Raw genomic sequence first — 13,393 nt, 5'->3', positions numbered from 1 at the left:
CTACTAAATGGATTTGGCTCAAAGACAAACTGAGTTATTTATCAGAGTGCTTACTCTCGTGTAAGCCTGATAGGCCAATTGTTTCATTCTTCTGTAAGCGAGTAAAGGAGTACAATGACGTATTTATTGTGGAGGAATTTGTTAAAAGTTGCGTTGGAGCCGTAAATTGAACTCGCACCACGAAAATGCGTTTGTCGCTTTTATCCCCCCCCCCCCCCAAAAAAAAACAAAACAAAAACAAAAAAAACCGGCAAATTCTGATCAGTTTATTCCACGCTGTAAGACAAAATACTTACTACTGGCACCAAAGGAAGTCGATCAGGGCCCACTGATCCACGACGATATTCCACGTTTCTTTTGTCCTGTGTTAAGATTGAAAGAAACAAAAATTATCCAAAATCTTTTTCTTTTCAGGAAAATCCTAACCTAGTTTATAAGTGTTAAATGGTAAAGCAATGTTTAAAATTAATATGCTTCTAATGCGTTTTGAGTTTTTGGGTAAAACAGATTCCCTGATAAGCTTTTCGTCTTCCATCTCTTTTGGAAGGTCAAACATCCGCTCAACCTATGAGGACGGTACAGTGTCCGAAAGAGTCTTTCCTCTGGCTTTTTTTCGTGGGAGCAAGTCTTTACATAAATGGTCACGACTAAGGAAGATATTGTTTGGGTGACATCGACCCACTAGTGGGTCAGCTTTTAGTCTCCCATCTCTACAGAGTTTGACACCTCATAAGCGTATTAAGACAGTCCCGCGTCCGAATCAGTTTATCTTCTTTTTTGGGGACCTAGTCTTTGCATCACAATTCAAAGTCAAAGTTAGTACAAAGTCAAACTTCCGTTTAGCATAAAAAGACAGTTCATTATCCCAAACAGTTTTTCCTTTTTTGTAGGACCAAGTCTTTGCATCACAGATCAAGACTAAGGAAGAGATTTTTTGGGTGACACCAGCCCCTTATAGGGCAAGCTTTAAGTCTCCCATCTCCTATACAAAGTCAAACACCTGATCAGCGCATAAATACAGTCCAGTGACCGAAACAGTTTTTCGTTTTTTTTTCCTCAAACCAAGTCTTTGCATCAGAGATCAAGACTAAGGAAGAGATTGTTTGGGTGACACTGACCCCTTAAAGGATCAGCATTTAGTCTCCCATCTCTTTTACAAAGTCAAACACCCAATCAGTGCATAAAGACAGTTCAGTTTCAAAACCAGTTTAACCTGCTTTTTGGGGATCAAGTCTTTGTTTCAGAGGCCACCGTCAAAGTCAGTAAAAATTCAAACCTCTGTGCAGCACATGAAGACAATCCACTGTCCAAAAGTTTTTCTAACAATAGATGGCAATTTATCCCGTGCATAGATCCACCTTTGTCTACCTTCTAAACAACTACATCAGGAATGGATACCATTTTGAATCACTGATGGTAATGTGAAAGTCGTAAGTGAAATCTTCCTGTTCACCATGAAATTGAACACTATGCATCTGAAGTGAACTACAAAGCATCCTTCACATCAAAGTCTTTTTTACCTGCTTCAGCTAGTAATTGGATTTCACAGCAAAGCAGTCATAAATTAGGATAAATCCAAAAATCCATTCTTAAGGCTGAACCTACAGTATACTGATGGCACCCATCCTGTAACAAGAAAAAACATTTTCTTCAATGTTTTCCTTGTGTTTAGATATATAATGGCATAATTGCACAAAAAAGCTAGCAAACAGACATTTCCTCTTTGCAACCCCACTCAAAGAATATCTGTCTTTCATCAGTCAGCCAGTCTGTAACTTTGTTGGAGGGTTGCCTTAAGAACAAGGAAGGTTCAACTGTCTTGCCTATAATATTATTCTTCTGCCAATGGACTTCTGGCCATTCCATGCTTAAGAACAAGGTAGGGCTCATGTTGCTATTTTATGATGCTAGTAATTTTCTCATATTGCTTATGGCCCTTGACTTCCAGCATGATAACCTATGATTCAACTTCCAGTGAATCAATTTTTCAACTACCATAGACAAATTGTGTCAGATTGGGTGTAGTGGACATGTATGCTTTGTTGCCAACAAATACTCATCCTTTCCTTTGCTTCACTTTAGAAAAGGAATGTCTATGAATTTATGTTTGGCAACATAGCTGAATGACTGAAATGCTATTAAAAAGTTTTAACAAAAAAGCAGTAAATTCCTGACAAATTTCAACCAAATTTCATTGTTTAATACTTCGCCAAAAAGGAGAACACAACACATGTCAATCTGTGTAAACTTTTCACAAATATTTTTAGATTCTAGACCATTTTAATCCAATTTCAGGCAACAGTTGGCAAACAAATTTAACAGCTTTTGTCATTTGCAATAAGTCATTAGGCATTAGTCAGAAAGTCAGTCCATGGGAGGGTAATTCAGTCACTCAGTCAGAGTGAGTCAGTCATTCATTCAGTAAGTCAATCATTCAGTCTGTCAAACAGTCAGCCAGTTAATAAGTCCCTTGAAGGGCTGCTCAGTGAGTTAGGCAATCAGTCATGCACTCACTCAGTCTGAATCACACAATATTTCAGTCAGTCACACAGTCTGCCTCTTGTTAAGTACATTGGAAGGTTGTTTAGTGAGTCAGTTGATCATTCAGTCAGTCTGAGTTAGTCAGTCAGTCAATCAGTGAGTCAGTCAATCAGTCTACCACTTGTTAAGTCCATTGGAAGGCTGTTTAGTGAGTTAGTTAATCAGTCACTCAGTATCAGGGTCATGCAATAAGCTGTATAATCTCACACAAATATACAGGTTTAGTAAAGGATGTCAGCAAATCAGTTAGCTGATCAATCAGTCAGATACTCATTCAGACAGTTAGCAAGTCAATCAGTCGCACATCAGTCCATCGCTAACTCACTCTTTCCCTCACTCATTGACCAAGTTATTCTGTTAATGACAATTATGACAACTCCCCTGGATTTTGTAGGAGTCACGTAGATAAAGCATGAATCTTCAAGTCTTTCACAAGTGGAACCTCATCAAATACCCTCACCAATGGGCCAAAAAAAGGCATGTCTTATTAATGGGGTGGCCCTATTACTGTGACAGGGTCAAATTGCTGGTTACTTAGCAAGTTGCCTAAGAAGATGCTATCATCAAGATTATTTCTTTAACCCTTTAACTCCCAAGATCTAATTAGTAATTCTCCTTACTGCCTGCTGTACAATTCTTATGTGCATTTTGGAGAATTTAGTATTGGATCATGAACCACCAATCCCCTAATTGTTATTTTTCTTTATTCTCTTCAGTTGTCTGCTTGATATTGTAAATATTGCAAGGAGAAATTCCATTTTAGGCACTCATGGGAGTTAAAGGGCTAATCACCTTTGTAATAAAAACAGGGAGGAATGTTGTTTACTTGTAAATAAATTGGCTGTTTGATTAGACAAAGTCGAAGCACTTGAGTGAAAATTTATATAAATTCAAGGCTATTTTGAGAAATACATTCAAAACCTGAAAATAGCAAAAAAACACAAAAACAACAAATGCAAATTTAAACAAATTGTAAAACGTATACATTCTTGCCAACTCCTTACAGACTTTTTAACACCTTCCCTTTTGCCCAAGAAAACTCCTTTTGACTTCAATTTTTGAGTTTGCTGGCCGCAAACACAGCTCAAAGAAGTAAGAGCACATGGTCAGAACGCCAATCGTTAGATTTGAATTTCCCGCAAATTGTTCAGAATCGAAAATATCCCAATATTCTGGGCCAAGCCACAAGGGTACCTTGAAACTAAAAATAATTGGGGACAGACGTTTATTTTCAATAAAAAGTATGTACAGTAGTTTTTCAGGTTTAATCCTTACCTGGCGGATTGTCCAAATGCTCTCCATCCTGTCTCTACGCGCATTTTGCAACCGCCGTTATCATTTTTCTTTCCATAAATCACCACACTCGAGCAAATTTGTTCTAAGCGGTAAGCGATATTTGAGGTCAAGTTTTCTTTACCATTTTTAGGTCAAAACGTGTAGATTGATTCATCGTTCCCTTTCATTTCTAGAGTTCCATCGTCTTCGCAAAACTCTGGGAAAGCACTATATAACATCGTCCTAAACCAGATGAGCCCACGACATATCAGCGGCATCTTGTATGAGTATCCGCAGTTTACAATGTGACTTCCGCTTATTCTTGTTAAAGCGTATTTTACAGTGTACTCATGGAATAGGAAGTGCGTTTGAGCCAGTTTCTGGTAGATTTGAACAGAAAAGCGGGTCTTTTGTTGGAGTGTAATGACATTTTCATCGATGGCGCTGTTAACGAAATGTTTGGCTGGTTCGTAAGTTGTCGACCTGGTTTCGGTCGATCTGATTAATTGACAACACCCCTAGGGCAATACATATCATCGTCCCAAACCAGATGAGCCCATGACACGTCAGCGGAATCGTAGCGAGAGTCTTCTATTTTTCTGCTCTTTTCCGGCGAATCAAGAGACCGTGACCTGTGTGACTGACGATAAAGCGTCGTATTCTTCAATATTTTATTGCGAAAGTATTCTTCCCATAACTTGTACAAACTAATTTCTGTCTAGATCACATATTTAAGAAAAAATCTAGCCTATTATAAAGGCGTTAAAAGGAGGATCGACACTTAAATATGACCGGCCTAATAGTTTCGGTCGATGTTATCCTCTGACCTCGCTATCATCGACCAAGAGCAGATTCAGGTCAAAGATCATTTGCATAACTTTGCACTGTAAAATCTTTCGATTGGAACAAACATACAGTTCTTTTCTGTTTGTAATAAATTATCTTTACGTTTTATTTGACCATGATCTCTTGGTTTTTGTTCAACATCTTATTTGCTACTAATAAATATATTTGCCAAGGGATGGTCCAGTTAATATTTAACACTCATGCATATATGTTTTGCGGCTCGCGGGTAAATATTGGCGGGAAATCTAAATGTTTGGTAGAAGAACAAACATGGCTGATAACAGTACACCTTGGGCTTCAAGATGGACCGTACAGTTTGACCCTTATTCCGGGTATGTTAACGATGAAAGCAGCGCTGACGAATTCATAAAACAGTACAAGATAGCTACGACGACACGCTTCACTGTATTTAAACAAACAGGAGGATTTTCTAATTGCAGTAGGCTGGGTAAGTAAGCTCACATGTAAAGATTTACAAAATAAACCATACTGACAGTAAAGTAAAGTGAAGTATAACTTTATTTAGACACTATAGGTATTTAAAGCCAGGGGCGTGTGAGATCGTGTTATTAACATGAAATATAGATAAATCAAAATAAAAAAGGGATTTAACTTTTTTCCAATAATTATTGATGTCTTAAGAATACATGTACACATCATTATTCTTCAGTTTACCCTGGTCAGTTAGACTTTCAAAATTAACATGTAATTAAAATTCAACTTAGCTTCAAGTGTCAATTTACTGTGAGACTGCAACAAGAGTTGGCAAGAAATGCTTAATTAATTAAGATCAAGCTTAAAGTGTCAAAACCCTACTCAGTGCTATTGACACACAGCTGCCAGCATCCCCATCCTTGGGCTACATCTGGGTGGGGCAGGCTTGATTTTCAGGCCCTCCATTTTAAGCACCCATGTGTACATATGTACGTATGTGTTTGTGTACATGTATCGTATTGCTAACTTAGCTTGGTTCCTCTTCTCACATAAAAGAAAATGCAGATAAAAATGCTAAGAACCACCGTTTACAATGGGCTGACTCACAGGAGATGACAGGGTGCAGACTAAGTTTTGATGGCATCCTATTCCAAATTGTGGGGGTCAAAGTTTTAGAATGCCAAAATGGGCCAGACAGAAATAAGGCACTCAAAAGGAAGGAGGCTCAAAAGAGACTACAAAAAGATGTAAGCATGCATAATAATTAACTAAATAAGAATGTAAACAAGATGATATTATTACTTAAGGACTCCCAAAGAGGATATCATATGTAGGGCATTACATAGTTATTGATTTACCTTCACCTATTTGCTCTTAAGCTAACAAGGTGGTAAGTCCCAACTGATTTTTCTAAGCAAGTTGGTGAGCACTCACCTCTCCCTCAGGGCTAATAGCAGGCAATAATGTTTTCTTTTTTACCACTTGCAAGTAAAAGGACATATCACATTTTATTTGTTAAAATAAGCAAAGTTGCAAAAAAGGACCACTGTGACTGCAGTTTACAAGGTAGGAAACAAGTACTATTTTAAAGGATACTTTTCATTACTTCTAAGTTTATTGATAACTTGACTATTCCCATATGACTGCTCTATCTAACAATCCAATAAATCTCTTTGGTTTCAGAAGGAGAATGCTGATCACTGCTATAACATCACCAAACAGCGCTTTATAGTACAGGATATGAAGAAATGTGACTGTCCAGCAAAGATCCACCTAAGGAAAATAATCAAGTATCCTGAAAATAAGGTCAGTTTATTTTAATTATTGAATAAGGGTTCAGGGGGCACTACCATTAACATGAATGATCACTAGCCTAATAAAGGGTGCTTAATCCTAATGGGCCTTGTGTTACATGTAGGTCAAGTGGACATATGATAAGACAACCTGGACATTTCGTTGTGCAGAATTGAAACAAATTTACCTGTAATGGAAACAGAGTGAATGTTTTAGAAACCAATTTTTCAAATATTATTTTAATTAAAACATTGTATCATTAGATTTCAGAGAACACAAAGAGTAGAAGGGAGACAATGTCAAAATTTCTGAGAACATCCCTAGAGTCAGAAAAGAAGCAAACAATAGCTACAGAGGAGCGTATTTACATATTACTTCCTAAACCTACGGATCACTTATTTCACCTCATGGGGAGGGTAAGTACTTGGCCATCAATTAAATTTTTTTTGGAATCAGGAAACTGAAGTTTGGTGGGGAATTGAAGGTGACTTAACTTCACACAGATCATCAGTCTACTGTAGACTGTGCTGCTTCCACTGTCATGTCGAATATATATAAAGAATGAATAAAGATTATACATCACAACAAAAGACCAATAAAATGTACTACATGTAGAGCTTCTTTTAGCTACACTGGCACTCATTCCTCAAACTCAATGTCAAGACTATAATATCACAATTTTATCGGAGAGGGATTTCCACTGGCACTGTTTTAATGGAATGCTGTCGTGGACTTTTTAAATGGATTTTCTCAAAAAATACAGTGTTCAGTACTCTGTAATTATAACATTCTGTAACTATTACTGAAAAGCCCTACCAGAGGACTGCCGATAGTAATGTTAGTATAATTTGCATTATTATTCATTGAAAATATTTCCTTGTTTCTGAAAGGTTAAAACCACTCACATATTTCATCATAACCAGCTGCTGTTGACCAAATTTGGAAAAAATTTTCTCATCTTGAACCAATGACATCAAAAGCAGCCGGCTCCAGGTTATTGAACCGTTGACCAAGAAAACCTGGGGATGAGGTTGTGTAATTTTTTAAATGAATAAATAATAAAGCAATTATTCTTTCTTTCTTGTTGTGTAATCAGACTGCCGGGCTACTTCAGCCTATTGATGAGACACTGGTTAAAAAAATTCATGAGCTTGTTGGAAGTGGTGTTAATTGTGTTTCTGAAATGCAACGGCACCTGCATCATTATGTAAAGAAGGAACTTTTCACAAGCCAACAGCCTCCAGATCTAACCAACAGACGGTTCTTCCCAACAACCATGGATGTCAGGAACCACATGTATTGTGCCACAGTGGTGTGCAGACATTCACAAATTGATCAAGAAAACCTTGACTTAAAAATCAAGAAGTGGAAAGAAGAAAGCCCAGATGATAATTTCTTTTTCAGGCCTTACTGCCTTACAAGTGATAGTGAGTCCTATCAACAACCATAGTCACTGAAGGAAGAAGACAGCACTGATGTAATTAAAATAAGTATAGGTGATCCATTTTAAACAAGACAACATGGCTGTGTGATTCTGAGATACATGCTGGTCAGATCCTCCTAAAACAAAAATTCCCTCTTGTAGATGGTCTAAGGGACCCTGTTATTGTGGGTGCATTAGTCACTCCAGCCATTAGTGAGTTTGTACAGATAATAAACACTGGCTCACACTGGGTTTGCCTGAGCACAATAGCTACTAGTCCTGGAACTGTCAAGGTGTATGACAGCTTATATCAAAATGTAAGCGCGGTTGCCATTGATCATTCATGTCACATGCTATTGTATACTGGTTCTACAGTCACTTTTTGTAATGAAAGAGTGCAAAAGCAAACAAATTCAAATGACTGTGGCTTGTTTGCACTGGCATTTGCTACAGATTTATGCCATGGCCTAGACCCCACAGCGCAGTCATATGACCAAGACAAAATGCGCAAACACTACATCAACTGCCTGGACTTGCATGATATGGTTCCTTTCCCAAGAACGTCAAGACGGGTACCATATCATGCAATCACCAAAAGAAAAGCAGTGACAATCTAAAAGTCTATATGTGGCTATGGTCTGAATGATTTGTAATTCAAAATTATGAATGAATTCAAAATTATGAAAACTATGAATTTCTCCGTCAGTTTTCTGCCTAACTCAGTTTTCTGCCTAACTTATTTTTCCTTGTTCTTGAGTTTGTGGTGCTTTAATATCATGATGAAAATTGCCTGTAAGAATTTCATGGATGATACTTATAGACCCACATTTAATCCATAGGTTATATTCTACAAGTTCAAATTGAAATACTTAACATTTAGGAGGAAGCTCAAGCTGAATATTCGAATGTTGACCGTCGGTGTATTGTCATCACACAATCGTCTTAAAATTGTGAAATATGTACATCAATTTATTTAATACAAGTCTGAAGGCTTATCATGTGATAAACTTCTGATTAAGTACCTCTTCAGAAATTTCTGTACATATAAGTTTAACACAAATGCAATTAAAATTAATACTTATCTTTCTCGAGTATTTTGATGTCATTGTTCTTCTGCTCACTTGGCAGCTATGAGGCTTAGGTCGATGGTGTGTAGGATTTTCAAGAGGTGTTGCCAATCAATCAGATCGACCGAAACCAGGTTGACAACTTACGAACCGGCCAAACATTTCGTTAACAGCGCCATCAAAGTATCATTACAGTCCAACAAAGGACCTGTTTTTCTGTTCAAATCTGGCAGAAACTGGCTCAGACGCACTACGCGAACTTCCTAACACTCGAGTACACTGTGAGTACGCGTCAACAAGAAAAAGCGGAAGTCACATTGTAAACTGCGGATACTCATACAAGATGCCGCTGATATGTCGTGGGCTCATCTGGTTTAGGACGATGTTATATAGTGCTTTCCAAAACTCTGTGACACCGCCATGTTGGATTAATTCACTTCCACTTGTTCCCAGTATTTGGCAAGACTCGCCACGCTACACGCAAACTTGTGCGGAGAGGAGAAAACCACCACTTTCCTTTGGCATCGGTAGAACTGTTTCGTTTGAGTGTAATTTTCTAGCTCAGGGTGAATATTATGAGGCCCTACTGACTTTAAGGCCAAACTTCTTTAGAAAGGTTATCATTTTTACTTCTCGATCAGCAATTTTTGACATAAAAAAACATGCGCGAACGAGCGAGTCTTCGCGCGAGTAGAGTGCAAGCGGACTTTAAGTGAGTGCATCATCATCATCATCATCATCATCATCATCATCATGGTTGTTATCATCGTCATTGACATCGTTGGAATCAGGGGCTTGTCCGATGACCGATGATGGCCATGATTAGTTGGTACAATTGAAATCAATATGGTGTGAGGAACAGTTAGGGTAAGTTTGCCAAAACTATTACTTCTGTTTCCAGTGAGGCACCTTAACGCTTAAGAACTTTTTAAAAAGGTACATATGAAAACGAGAGCGGGAGAAGAAATAGAGCTCGACACTCTGAGACTTCTCTTGGGTGGAAACAAATATCTTTTCCACTACTAGAGCCACCTTGACAGCAAGAATTATATATTTTTTTCTCTCTCTCTCTCTCTCCTTTATTTATTTATTTATTTACTTATTTGTTTTCATTCCAGTATGCCATCAATGACGGACTGATTGAAAGAATCGAAAACCTGAATGCGTGAAGAAAAGATAAACAGCACCACAAACCCTCGGAAGGAAATAAGAATACCTTACGAAACAATATAAGTGCTTTTATAATGTATAATAAATCCGATGAGTAATGAAACGGTAATCGAGCATCAAGGCAAAATGAAAGTACCAAGGAAAATCGCGACCAGATGCCACTGAAACACGGGGATACGTTACGGAGACGGCGAACCAATTTAAAAGCTGATCTTTAATATAATTGTCTATATTGTCTCGTAAACTGAAATCAATAAATTAACAGGAACTAGTCTAAGAACGCGCGTGGCGACTAACAAGCGAAATACAATGAAAATAACTGAGAGAAACCTGAGTGACACAATAAACATGCGATAATAAACAAAATACAAGTGTATCTCATGAGCTTGCCCCGAAATTACAATAAAATAACATTTCAGACGTTCAGGTGCGAGCTAAAATAGTTGTACTCAGCTGATGACACAGTGAGGGTGGACAGTTCAAAGCTGAGGAAGTGATTGGGATCGCCCGAGCGTTTCTAAGATTCATCCATGTTTCCTGTTTAGATCTACTCCGTTAAGGCAACGTTTCTTGACTTTAAATTTAATCCCCGGATAATTTTGTTTTGTAGTCATATGTAATAAAGGCTCTAGGTAAAACAGAGTTCGTAAAAAGGGGAGACAATCATTGCTGGACTTTACCATTCAAAACGGCAATTGCTTATTTTAATTTTTAGCGCTTATGTTTTTCTAATTTACCAACCGAAATGTAAAGCCATGTACAGTCAGTTTTCTGTGTGATGATGTTCTGAATGCCACTCCAAGATTGTGGATTACCTAAGGTCTGTTCATCGGCAGAGTATTAAGCTGCCATTAAGTCGGCCAGGCCTCTTGCCCGTTACAGCTCTTCGACGTAAAGAGCATCTTGGAAATTCCCGGTGGAAGAAAGTAACCGACGGAGCAACTGGTAGGAAAAAGCGCCGTACTTCTCTTACAGGGATTTTTTAAATTGATCGCTGTCTTTAATAAAACCTCGCAAAGTAACGAATTTTTTAATACGGAAAGGCTTCTGTAAGATCAAGTTGTGATATCCTCAATACTGTCAGATAACAAAGGCACTTAAACTCACTCAAGTTATGTCCAATATCCCTGCTTAACTGAAGAGAGCCTTCTTGAAGTAATCTTCAGCCACGTCATAATTACCAAGTTATTTGAAAACATGCTCCTAAGTTTGCTTAACTGACTACTTCTTCTCTGGGGCCCATTTCCGAGTAAAGGGCAAGGGCTTTCTTATAATATTTTTGAGTCTTGGCATATTCACCACACTGACCAGAAATAATTCCAAAGTTTCCGTAATTGGCTGCTTCTCCTCTTCTGTCACCGATTTCCGTTCTTATCGTCAGAGCGATGAGAAAGACTAACGCTCGAAACGTCAGCCTTTAAACTCTTTACGTTGGCCAATTTACGTTTTCAACTTAGTTGTTAACACTAAATTACCTGCTGTACTCTCCCATCGACGCAGAGACCTACCCCCTTTATTAATTTGAGCTACAGATAATTTGTTGGCGGTCTCGACCATATAACAGGTTTATATTTGACAAGCATCCTTGGTTTCGAGTGGAACACTGAACCATTTCAGTTATTTGATGTGTTTTTTTTACGTCGGTGACTCTTTGCTTAGTGGTGGATCTTTTTATAGTTGAAGTTCTTTATTTATTATTATGATTTTCTTGCTTGTTTGTTTGGTTTTCTTTTTCTAATTTCGCCGTTGTTATCTCGTGGAAAGTTTTTTTTAATTTTTTTTTTTTCGTGTTTTATTTCCGCTGCAGTGTTCTCTCTACAATGGAATATAACAATCTCTTGACGAATGATTATTCAACATTTATTTGTGAATCAAACAATTTAGGGGATGTGATGTTTCCTGATGGAGGTTCCACTGAAGCGGAGATTGTCTGCAATGAAGGAATTTTTCTGGCTTATATTCAGATTCAGTAAGTACTCTTTCTCTCCAATACTTAATTTAGGGGTGCCAAATAGATCTTTGATTTTCACCAAGAAAGGAACTTTCCCATCACTGATCATGACATTCAATATAGGTGTACGTTAGTGGTTTTTCCTTATCGTTGTTATAAAATGTTATCAGACTTCAGAGGTGCCGCTAAGGATACTTACAAAACAAAAGATCAAACGATATATGAGCCAGACACCAAAGAATAAGGACATATACTGTAACCAGAACTGAAAAACAAACTGTGTAACCGATCACACTGAAACGTAATGAGAACATGTCCTCTTGAAAGCGTCGGTTTTTGATGAGAACGATAAGTCTTTTGGGTAAAGTAAGATAAGTTAAATGAGTTTTATATTACTATTCGTCCTGTAATCATTCCAAAACGTTTTTGGATTTCGACAGAGAGGTAAGCTAATCTAAAGACGTCTCAGTGTTTTTCGCAGTTTTTTTTTAAAGTTTCTTGTTACGAAGACCTTTTGAAATATCTGTAGTTGGTTCTACCGATTCAGAGAGCTCCAAAACTCCATGCAAGCTATTGGTTTTCACATTGAGTAAATAAAACTGGAAGTTTAGGAAGCCAAAGGTAAGCCTAACATCGGTTATTTATTTTTCAATTGGTAACTTAAGTTCCGGTTGATAGAAATGTGGCTGGTTTAAATCTGACCTCAAAGCCATCAAAAAAATTCGCATAGTATAAAACATCAACCGGCTGTGATATCAAAGACATGTCTTGAACAACCAAGTTTAAAGTAACTGTTTCTCCTCCCTAGTTTAGTCAAAACAGCTAAGATGAGCTATATGTTTTCATAAAGGAATGATTTAAAACACCTACAGGCGAACACAAAGAATGTCAAACCTATACTGTTGCTTACGGGATTTGGATCCCTGCAACAAATAAAAGTATGAGCGTATAACTAAAAGTTTGGCTCATAGTTTGTTGTACTGTTGTCATGCCAGTCTTGATTTAAGTGCAAATAGTCTGTAAACCTAAAACTTCCAAGCAGTGTCACAGCCGTGAATCAATAAATAGCTATAAATGTAGGAACTATTAAAATCGTGACACCAGCTTGTACGAGGAATCTTAATACGCTTTTAACTGACAAACGCAAAACTGAGTTGAAGGCAGGAGTGATAGGCTCCTGAAAACGTTCATTTTGCTTGTCTGTCCCCAAACAAACGCAAAATAATATCATGATCGGATAACATTTTTAATGTTTCATATTTAACAATCAGCTGCAGTCCATTAATTAAATTGCTTGTGTGAAGAGTCTTTTTTTTAATTTACAATCAAACTTATGAAATTCGATTGATCAATTAGAAACGATTGGTTTCGCTTTGCATCTGATTGGTTAAG

At 37.6% G+C, this 13,393-nt stretch overlaps 1 protein-coding gene and 1 long non-coding RNA gene across 2 annotated transcripts in view; one reads left to right on the top strand and one right to left on the bottom strand.

The window, feature by feature from the left end:
• LOC113671197 (uncharacterized) overlaps positions 1 to 1,513 on the bottom strand; it is a 5,070-nt gene extending 3,557 nt beyond the window's left edge. The window contains exon 1 of the long non-coding RNA XR_003446236.2: positions 297 to 1,513. This is a non-coding gene — a long non-coding RNA (uncharacterized LOC113671197). The remainder of the gene's footprint in view (positions 1 to 296) is intronic.
• A 6,377-nt stretch (positions 1,514 to 7,890) lies between these two features.
• Positions 7,891 to 8,740, top strand: LOC149050150 (uncharacterized; the record flags this gene model as incomplete). The annotated part of the gene is made up of 1 exon (XM_089192206.1): positions 7,891 to 8,740. A coding segment is annotated over one exon (540 nt), but the record flags the coding sequence as incomplete, so codon positions are not given.
• Positions 8,741 to 13,393: the final 4,653 nt, after the last annotated feature.

The sequence above is a fragment of the Pocillopora damicornis genome, chromosome 2, assembly GCF_964200805.1.
Source record: "Pocillopora damicornis chromosome 2, jaPocDami1.2, whole genome shotgun sequence".
Lineage (NCBI taxonomy): Eukaryota > Metazoa > Cnidaria > Anthozoa > Scleractinia > Pocilloporidae > Pocillopora > Pocillopora damicornis.
The sequence above is the reverse complement of the archived record's forward strand: the minus strand, read 5'-3'. Positions and strand labels throughout refer to the sequence as shown.